General features: G+C 47.6%; 1 protein-coding gene across 2 annotated transcripts in view; it reads left to right on the top strand.

Moving 5' to 3' along the window:
- Window positions 1-10,252, top strand: part of rad52 (RAD52 homolog, DNA repair protein) — a 10,577-nt gene extending 325 nt beyond the window's left edge. The window contains exons 1-10 of one of the 2 annotated variants that reach the window (XM_086110040.1): window positions 881-1,023; window positions 1,160-1,261; window positions 5,489-5,582; window positions 5,702-5,769; window positions 6,919-7,037; window positions 7,105-7,180; window positions 7,988-8,196; window positions 9,109-9,275; window positions 9,576-9,803; window positions 10,030-10,252. In XM_086110040.1, the coding sequence (XP_085966166.1) occupies window positions 973-1,023; window positions 1,160-1,261; window positions 5,489-5,582; window positions 5,702-5,769; window positions 6,919-7,037; window positions 7,105-7,180; window positions 7,988-8,196; window positions 9,109-9,275; window positions 9,576-9,803; window positions 10,030-10,088 (1,173 nt within the window). In that variant the 5' untranslated portion in view covers window positions 881-972 and the 3' untranslated portion in view covers window positions 10,089-10,252. Of the gene's footprint in view, window positions 1-880; window positions 1,024-1,159; window positions 1,262-5,488; window positions 5,583-5,701; window positions 5,770-6,918; window positions 7,038-7,104; window positions 7,181-7,987; window positions 8,197-9,108; window positions 9,276-9,575; window positions 9,804-10,029 lie in introns of those variants that run through there. The other variant, XM_086110041.1, reaches the window with a different exon arrangement.
- The last annotated feature ends 102 nt before the right edge of the window (window positions 10,253-10,354 follow it).

Genomic DNA, 10,354 nt, shown 5'->3' with positions numbered 1-10,354 from the left:
TGAACCATATAACCATATAAGGATGTAGGATATCTCAGGTGGTTGGTATTTGGCAAATTTAGTCATCCATTTTTAAAATTAATTAATTAATTAATTTATTTCATTGCCACAGTGCACAACAACAACACAAGAATAAACAGTGTAAATGTGCCGGACTAAGCATAAATGCTAGTTTTCAGCCGTACTCCCAAGGCAGATTTCTTAACATGAGCATAACATAAACAGTTTAGATAAAATAACAAAATAATGTAACACAACACATAGCATAGAAGGTGGACAGTCATGCAATCTTAGTCACCTTTCCTGCATATCATTGTTCTTTGAAGCAGTTCTAGATGAAAAAGGAGAGAATCAAAGCGTCATTTCACCAGTGGATCAGGGACGTCATGCCTTGCACTATGTTGTCAATGTTAGGTTTTCCAATAGACTGGAATACACCACATTACCCACAAATGTACAGGGTGTCCCAAAAATCTGGACACTCGGACAAGGATACAATTTTTTTTTCAAGAAATTACATTTTCCAACATTTCATTCAACTGGAATACAAACAAATAACACATTTTCACTATTATTTCTAACATACAAATGTTGATGGGCTTTGAAAGATTAATGCTGGCGAATTCAATGATCACATCAGTGCTGTACGGGTGACTTTATTTGCCCCAAAGACATTTTTAAGGCTCAGTTTGTGTTCCTTCATCGTCTTCCTCGTTAGCCATATGTCTGGGCTCCATGTTTCCTTCTGTGGCTGTCAAGAGGACTTGTGTACAGTATCTCTGACCGTGGATGGACTGTGGACGCGTTTCGCCTTCCTACCACTTGAGGCAGTAAAGGGTATTCAAATTGTGTAAAGACCAAAACATGACACGTCGAACAAGACGGCGCGCCCATTGAAATTTCAAATATTTTTTTACCATTAGCGTCACTCGTCTAATTCTTGTGCTTTATTTTTTTTCTCGCGTATTTAAAATGTCCACCACTTTCGAGGAGAGAATGTCGTCTCCCAAGCGCTTCGGCCAGGTATGACGGACTTGATGAAACAACTAAGAAGAGTTTTTCCTCCAAACTCCCTTCATGTATCCAAACGAGCTTGCGCACAATGGAAAGAAATGGAACAAATCGCCACTTATTTGTACTGTATCCCTCCCCCATTCAGTGTGCATATACAGCCGAGGAGCAGCAGGCTGTGCACAATGCACTGCGACAGAAGTTGGGGCCAGAATTTATCAGCACCAGACTGGCTGGAGGAGGACAGAAGGCAAGTTTTTGAGCTGGAAAGTAACTTTAAAATACTCTTGCATTGTATGTCTCACGATTTAAAACGCGGGTGGCTTAATATAATTTGACACACGCTTTCATCAAAATACCCCAAGGATCGAGAATTATACACTTGATTGATTGATTTAAACATACCCGATTGAACCAGGAGGTTTGATTGCATTTTCACTTATGAAGGCAGCACTTCATATACTGCACTGTGAATATGACGCATGAGCACACCACCAAACACAAAAAATTCCCGCTCCTGCCACATCTATGGCTTCACCTACCATGTGCCACTTGGCTGACACGATTCGCTAATGGTTGTCAATGTATCGAGCAAAACTCGGTGCAGCTCTACTTACCTTTTACACGATCAGGTTCCACACCTCTCTGCCTAGACTGAAAATTAATGGCACTTGTACAAAGTCATCACTGGCTTATCTGACTTTAACTGAGTGCCCATACAGATTCAATTGCATTTTCACATGTTGAGGCAGCATTTAAATACCAAACCGCCAAATTACATTTTGCAATGAATGTAACTGTGTGGTTCATGGCATCCTCATACATGAATATCCTGTGACATTCGGATGTTGGTGGCTTTACTGAAATACAGTATCGAGGACAGACAGACAGATTATTATTCATCCCATGAGGGAAATTTCAATTGTCACAGGAACAGTATTCATACACATCAACTGAATATGGTGGGTGGGCAGGCACTGCAGAGACTCACTTGCTTATACACACGCTATTAAAAATCTCCGTGAGCCGTCACCTTACCGTGGTGGAGGGGTTTGTGTGTCCCAATGATCCTAGGAGCTAAGTTGTCTGGGGCTTTATGCCCCTGGCAGGGTCACCCATGGCAAACAGGTTCTAGGTGAGGGACCAGACAAAGCACGGCTCCAAGACCCCTTATGATAAAAAAAATTAAAGGATCTCAGTTTCCCTTGCCCGGACGCGGGTCACCGGGGCCCCCCTCTGGAGCCAGGCCTGGAGGTGGGGCTCGTTGGCGAGCGCCTGGTGGCCGGGCCTACACCCATGGGGCCCGGCCGGGCTCAGCCCGAAGAGGCAACGTGGGTCCCCCTTCTCATGGTCTCACCACCCGTGGGAGGGGTCAAAGGGGTCGGGTGCAATGCGAGCTGGGCGGCAGCCAAAGGCGGGGACCCTGGCGGTCCGATCCTCGGCTGCAGAAGCTAGCTCTTGGGACATGGAATGTCACCTCTCTGGCAGGGAAGGAGCCCGAGCTGGTGTGTGAGGTAGAGAAGTTCCGACTGGATATAGTCGGACTTGCCTCCACACACAGTCTGGGTTCTGGTACTAGTTCTCTCGAGAGGGGTTGGACTCTCTTCCACTCTGGAGTTGCTCATGGTGAGAGGCGCAGAGCAGGTGTGGGCATACTCATTGCCCCCCGGCTCAGTGCCTGTACATTGGGGTTCACACCGGTAGACGAGAGGGTTGCTTCCCTCCGCCTTCGGGTGGGGGGACGGGTCCTGACTGTTGTTTGTGCATATGCACCAAACGGCAGCTCAGCATACCCACCCTTTTTGGAGTCCTTGGAGGGTGTGCTGGAGAGTACTCCTGCTGGGGACTCCCTTGTTCTGCTGGGGGACTTCAATGCTCACGTGGGCAATGACAGTGAGACCTGGAGGGGCGTGATTGGGAGGAACGGCCCCCCCGATCAGAACTCGAGTGGTGTTTTGTTATTGGACTTCTGTGCTCGCCACGGATTGTCCATAACGAACACCTTGTTCAAACATAAGGGTGTCCATATGTGCACTTGGCACCAGGACACCCTAGGCCGTAGTTCGATGATCGACCTTGTGGTTGTATCATCGGATTTGCGGCCGCATGTTTTGGACACTCGGGTGAAGAGAGGGGCGGAGCTGTCAACTGATCACCACCTGGTGGTGAGTAGGCTCCGATGGTGGGGGAAGATGCCGGTCCGTCCTGGCAGACCCAAACGTATTGTGAGGGTTTGTTGGGAGCGTCTGGCAGAATCCCCTGTCAGAAGGAGTTTCAACTCCCACCTCCGACAGAGCTTTTCCCATGTTCCGGGGGAGACGGGGGACATTGAGTCCGAGTGGACCATGTTCCGTGCCTCTATTGTTGAGGCGGCCAATCTGAGTTGTGGCCGTAAGGTGGTTGGTGCCTGTCGTGGCGGCAACCCTCGTACTCGCTGGTGGACACCAGCAGTAAGGGATGCCGTCAAGCTGAAGAAGGAGTCCTATCGAGCCTTTATGGCCTGTGGGACCCCAGAGGCAGCTGACGGGTATCGACTGGCCAAGCGGAACGCAGCTTCGGTGGTCGCCGAGGCAAAAACCCGAGCGTGGGAAGAGTTCGGTGAGGCCATGGAAGCCGACTTCCGGACGGCTTCGAGGAAATTCTGGTCCACCATCCGACGTCTCAGGAGGGGGAAGCAGTGCACCACTAACACTGTGTACAGTGGGGATGGGGCGCTGCTGACTTCGACTCGGGACGTTGTGAACCGGTGGGCAGAGTACTTCGAAGACCTCCTCAACTCCACCAACACGTCTTCCTTGGAGGAAGCAGAGTCTGAGGACCCTGAGGTGGGCTCTCCTATCTCTGTGGTTGAAGTCACCGATGTGGTTAAAAAGCTCCTCGGTGGCAGGGCCCCAGGGGTGGATGAGATCCGCCCGGAGTTCCTCAAGGCTCTGGATGTTGTGGGGCTGTCCTGGTTGACACGCCTCTGCAACATCGCGTGGTCAACGGGGAGAGTGCCTCTGGATTGGCAGACCGGGGTGGTAGTCCCTCTTTTTAAAAGGGGGGACCGGAGGGTGTGTTCCAACTACAGAGGGATCACACTCCTCAGCCTCCCTGGTAAGGTCTATTCAGGGGTGCTGGAGAGGAGGGTCCGTCAGGAAGTCGAGCCTCAGATTGAGGAGGAGCAGTGTGGTTTTCGTCCCGGCCGTGGAACAGTGGACCAGCTCTACACCCTTAGCAGGGTCCTCGAGGGTATGTGGGAATTCGCCCAACCAGTCTACATGTGCTTTGTGGACTTGGAGAAGGCGTTTGACCGTGTCCCTCGGGGAGTTCTGTGGGGGGTGCTTCGTGGGTATGGGGTACCGAACCCCCTGATACGGGCTATTCGGTCACTATACCACCGATGTCAGAGTTTGGTTCGCATTGCCGGCAGTAAGTCGGAATCGTTTCCAGTGAGGGTAGGACTCCGCCAAGGCTGCCCTTTGTCGCCGATTCTGTTCATAATCTTTATGGACAGAATTTCTAGGCGCAGCCGAAGCGTTGAGGGCGTCCGTTTTGGTGGCCTCAGTATTGCATCCCTGCTTTTTGCAGATGATGTGGTGCTGTTGGCTCCTTCAAACGGGGCTCTCCAACTCTCACTGGAGCGTTTCGCAGCTGAGTGTGAAGCGGTTGGGATGAAAATCAGCACCTCCAAATCTGAAACCATGGTCCTCAGTCGGAAAAGGGTGGAGTGCCCCCTCCGGGTCGGGGGAGAGATCTTGCCCCAAGTGGAGGAGTTTAAGTATCTTGGGGTCTTGTTCACGAGTGAGGGCAGGAGGGAGCGAGAGATCGACAGGCGGATCGGTGCAGCGTCTGCTGTGATGCGGACGTTGTATCGGTCTGTCGTGGTGAAGAAGGAGCTGAGCCAAAGGGCGAAGCTCTCAATTTACCGGTCGATCTACGTTCCAACCCTCATCTATGGTCACGAGCTATGGGTCGTGACCGAAAGAACGAGATCCCGGATACAAGCGGCCGAAATGAGTTTTCTCCGCAGGGTGTCCGGGCTCTCCCTTAGAGATAAGGTGAGAAGCTCGGTCATCCGGGAGGGGCTCAGAGTCGAGCCGCTTCTCCTCCACATCGAGAGGAGCCAGATGAGGTGGCTTGGGCATCTGATTCGGATGCCTCCTGAACGCCTCCCTGGTGAGGTGTTCCGGGCATGTCCCACCGGGAGGAGACCCCGGGGAAGACCCAGGACACGCTGGAGTGACTATGTCACCCAGCTGGCCTGGGAACGCCTCGGGATCCCCCGGGGAGAGCTGGAAGAAGTAGCTAGGGAGAGGGAAGTCTGGGCTTCCCTGCTAAAGCTGTTGCCCCCGCGACCCGGCCCCGGATAAGCGGTAGAAGATGGATGGATGGATGGATATTAAAAAGATATTTTTCCATAATATGTCCCATTTAAGCAACCTGCAATCAATGCACAGAGTGCCCAATAAACCATTTCACCATTTCATTGTTGCAGGTGTGCTACATCGAGGGTCACCGTGTGATCAGCCTGGCCAATGAGATGTTTGGATATAATGGATGGTCTCACTCCATCTCTCAGCAGAATGTTGGTACTGTATGCCTTGGTCTCTGCCAGTCTTGTCTGTTGCCATAGTAATGTGTCACCATGACAACCAGCACCACCGTGGTCTGTACGTGGACCAACACCGCTCCATGTTTGCCTTTGTAGACTTTGTGGACCTGGTTAACGGGAGGTTTTACGTCGGTGTCAGCGCGTTCGTCAAAGTCCAGCTGAAGGTGGGGAATAAGTTGCAAATGGCCATGTTAGGAATCACTCCCTCTTCACTAAGTGGTGGCTTATACAGAGAGTTTGCCATTTTGTTTTGCTCTTTGAATGTGTAGTGCATATAGGTTACCCCTTGGCCTACATAGTGTCCTGAATGTATCCCGCAATGCCTCTTGAAAAGTAGTGAATACCTGATGTGCCCTGGAAAAGCGGTATATCCCAAGATGCATTGCGTGTTGCAAAATATTTTTGATGTAAGTAGAGCAACCTGTCAACGGGGATTCACATAAAACACCTCTCTGTGATGCAGTGGTACGTTCATATAGAAGTTGAAGTCATTCTATGATCATGCTCATCACTCAAAATACTTGTACCTCAAATCAACTTTCCTAACCGAAATGTGTGAAAATGCCATTAATCCGTTCCAGCCCCTCAAAAACATTTTTTTTTTGTAACATCCATGTTTTTAAACAAGAAAAATTGCACTGCACAGTGTCCCAGAATAAAGACATACTGTGATAACCAAATAAAATTGATGAAATTTTTTTTCACTACAGTTTGGCTCCCATGGCTGGCATTATATTCTTTATATACTCCTGCTTCAGTATATGAAAACTATTTACATTTAACTTAAAAAAATGAGTTGTTTTTTTTGTTTTTGCTTTAAGAACACCCAGTATCTATAGCTCAGAGTTGGATAGTGGGGTGAGACCATTGGAAGATTAAAAACAAAATGCTGCCTATTGAAATGACCATGAAAATGCACAGGGAACCAATGGAGAGAGGCCAGAATGGGAGTCTTACATGTTCCAATTCAAAAGCAACCAGCAGCATTTTTGGAGCCATTTGAGGCAGGGCTGGCTGACTCCACAATAACATGAATTAGAAATCTGTCTGAGATGTGATTGAAGGCTTTTTTACTGTTTCAAAGTGCTGTTTTTTCACAACTCCAGTTCGTCCACTAGCTTCCGTTGATCTAGTTTATTATATTGTAGTTATGCGACTGCAGTGCTGTAATCAACACCGTTCCCAAACTATTTTTCATTTGACTATAAAGTCCACGATTTAAAAAAAATCCTATATCGTGATTAGGAAGACAACAGTGTCATTTATCCTGGGATGATCATCATGAATAATTAGCTATACATGTTTTCTGGCAGGACGGCGCGTTCCACGAGGATGTGGGCTACGGAGTGAGCGAGGGGCTGAAGTCTAAAGCTTTGTCCCTGGAGAAGGCAAGAAAGGAGGCTGTCACCGATGGCATGAAGAGAGCACTCAAGTACTGGAAGATTACCATCCCACTTCATAGTTGTTGTTATAGTTTTCATCCGTTGTGTTTTATTTAGGTGTTTCGGGAATGTGCTTGGTAACTGCATCCTCGACAAAGCGTACCTTCAGGCAATTAACAAGATCCCCAAGCAGGTAAAAAGACATTGGGAATAACTCACTTATTCCCCAATCGCTCATATGGGGATTTTTGTGTATGGTGGTGAAGTACAGTATATACAGTACGGGTAGTTCCTTATAATCCCTGCCTAGTGATTACTTTGATTACGGATTAGGAAATTTTCTGAGTTTGGTCCTGTGACGTCCGCAAAGCTGAGCCGTGAGCAATTGTGATGTCATTTTCAATAGACAGCAAGTGGCAAAATGGCCACCTGCTGAGATGGATGACAACGGGTGGATTTTGCTGCTTAGTTTGTATTTCACAAACACAATAGTTACCAGCATGCGCTAGTGGGGGGAACACAGAACACATTGGAAAGAAATATTTTTGACATCCGCTTGAAAACTCTACAATCTCTTCGCCTGTCTCCCTTGTCACTCACCAGGACAGGCCCCCATTGTTGAAATCACATGCACTCTAGGTCACAGATGTTACTGTAGAGCTTGTGTATGGCGACTGCAATTGGACAGCAACAACATTTTGTTCAGTAATGTGAAATCAATGGGACGGGCCGTAAAATAATCCATTCTCAACGTATCTGATAGTTGCAACCCCAGTGAGCTGGTGGACCTTCCGTAAAAGATATTGAAACAATAGCTATTACACACCTGTCCTCATTTAAATTGCCTCTAATTCGCCCCAACTAAAGTTCAGCTGCTTTAGTAGGCTTTTTCTGACTATCTGTATTACATCACATGCTTTCATAATCACACGATTTAGGCCACAATCACAATGAGTTTGACATCATGTATCCTTTAAAGAAGCTTTTTCCCGACACATAGCCGCTGCCCGCTCTGGACCCTGCCCAGACCAAGCGGTCGGAAAGTGAGCCCACCGTGGAGAAGGCTCGTTTCTGTAGCCTGGTACGAGAGGCTAAACTGGGGTCCGCCATCACACCGTTGGAGCGGCGAGACGGCAACGTGAGAGAGAGCTACTACGAGACTCACACCCCTGACGCTCATGACGTTCAAAGCGAGGGAGAAGGCACAAGGTAAAGACCCTCCCGACCCTGCAGGTTGTCCTCTGCGTCATTCTCCCATGGCCGTCCGTGAATTTGGTACCTATGCCTTGAGTGGGGAATTATCTGACTATTATGTCACATTAATACAAACTATCAAAACTATTCAAGAAGGCAAGATAAAAACACACAACTGTGCCCCCTACATGATTTGAAGCAGATCACTCAAAAATGATTCAATGTATTATTTTGTGGAGGTCGCAACAGACATGTTTTGCTCTGAGCAACCAATCAGAGGGCGGACGAGCGCTAACACCATCAAGGGCTAGCTCACTGGCTCTCGGAGGAAATCTGATTGGTTAAAGTAGCGATCTTAACCTTTTTATGGAAAGTAGAGCCTCCTCATGACCATCACCATCATGACCAACTTTCAAATAGAATGGAGTAGTAAGCCTCAAATTTCATTAAAAACAAAAAAAGGTGGATGCGTTATTCCTAAAAATTGTATTTAGTGTTGTTTCTGTTAGATATTTATTATGTGCAGCAGGTTAATACAGCTGCAGTTAGTTTTTAGTGCTTGCTTTTTGATCTCTATGAATACATTTGAGTGTGATTATTATAAAGTAAACCGCAGTAACATGATGCATAGTTTGAACATTAACTGCGCTTAAATATAGGATTTAAAAATAAAATAATTTTTTATTTATATGTAGCTTTCACAACAGCTGTTAGCTGTTAACAAAGCACTTTACGGAATATTTACCATAAAATAAGACAACAGAGCACACATGCTTATACATGGACTGGAAGCAATGCCGCAAGGGGAAAAGCTTCGAATTGAAGTCAAGTGACTATCAGGAACAAATGAATACATTTTCATGGAGCAAATATTAGTCTTGGTCATGGAGTTCAGTGCTTCTGATGGCCCACCATTGCTTCTCCCAGGCAGGCCTTGGTGGACACGGCATCATCGTCGGACCCCAAGGAGGTGCGCAAGCAGCGGCAGCAGCAGCTGCAGCTGAAGTTTCGCAAGGAGATGGAGGCCAAGAGGCTGGAGCAGAAGGAGGCGGCGGACACGAAGGCCGAGGACGTGGAGCTCCTCTTTGGAGGAGGTGATGGACTGAGCTATCGTACCTCGGTTGCCCTATTGGCTTTTTCACTTCGATCGAGCCTTGTAGCCCAAAGCATATTGTTTCCACCTCAATATTTAAATTTGGGGATGCTGTTCTTCAGATTATAATCAGTTTTTTAAGTCCTTCACACGCACCAGGTGGACTGGAAGTCCCCATATAGCTCCACTTCAGAATCAGATATGCTGTAGATCAACATGGGCAAAGCAGTAGCATTAACGGTAGCAATCGCAGCATCGTGTCATCAGTGAAAAGACAAAAAATGTCATGTTGACCCCGCAGATGATTTCGAACTCTGGAATTTCACCCTGAATGGAACGGAGGAGTCAGACGGGCCCTGCGGGGCTTTCGGCCCGAGCACGCCCAACAGTCACAAGATGCGGACGCGCAGTAAGACCCCGCAAAGGACCACCGTGAAAGAGCACGAGCAGCGGCAGGAGCAGCAGCACTCGCACACTACAGGACACTTGGGGATTAATCAGGACGGACGTCCACATCAAGCCAGAACAGGTTAGACAAGGGTGGGAAAAATTTGGCATGGGGGGCCTCTTACAAACCGGTTCGTTATTTAATCCAGCTCACTGAGTATACATTATCAAGAGTCCTGTAATTGTAATGGTGAATCTCAAACGTTCACCCCTGAGAAACAAGTTTGCCCACCGCTGATCTATTTTAAGCACTTTCTTTTTACTTCACTCGAGTACACCATCATTTTGTTTTGTCCCTGTACCCGCAGAAACCTCCAGTCCATACCGGGCAGGGCAGTCCATGAAGAAACGTCGACTGGATACATGACATTGACCTCCTTCGTATAAATTAGTTTTAGCAGTTTATATTTGAATTGATGTAAGCTGTTTCAACACATCGATGCTGCATGTTAAAAGGTTGCAAGTTTTTGATTAATAAAATAACCCTCATACTGCACACAGCACAATTTCCCAAAAGTATGAGAGAAGATATCTTGGGAGATTCGTTTTTCTTGGTAAGAGAAGGCTTCCATCATGACTTGACTTGAAATTAAGTCTGGACTAAATCTTGCTGTAATATATAAAATACCAAAG

This window comes from Hippocampus guttulatus, chromosome 4, assembly GCF_054856545.1.
Source record: "Hippocampus guttulatus isolate MCC_2025c chromosome 4, RoL_Hgut_1.0, whole genome shotgun sequence".
Classification (NCBI taxonomy): Eukaryota; Metazoa; Chordata; class Actinopteri; order Syngnathiformes; family Syngnathidae; genus Hippocampus; species Hippocampus guttulatus.
This window is presented reverse-complemented; position numbering and strand designations above follow the sequence as displayed.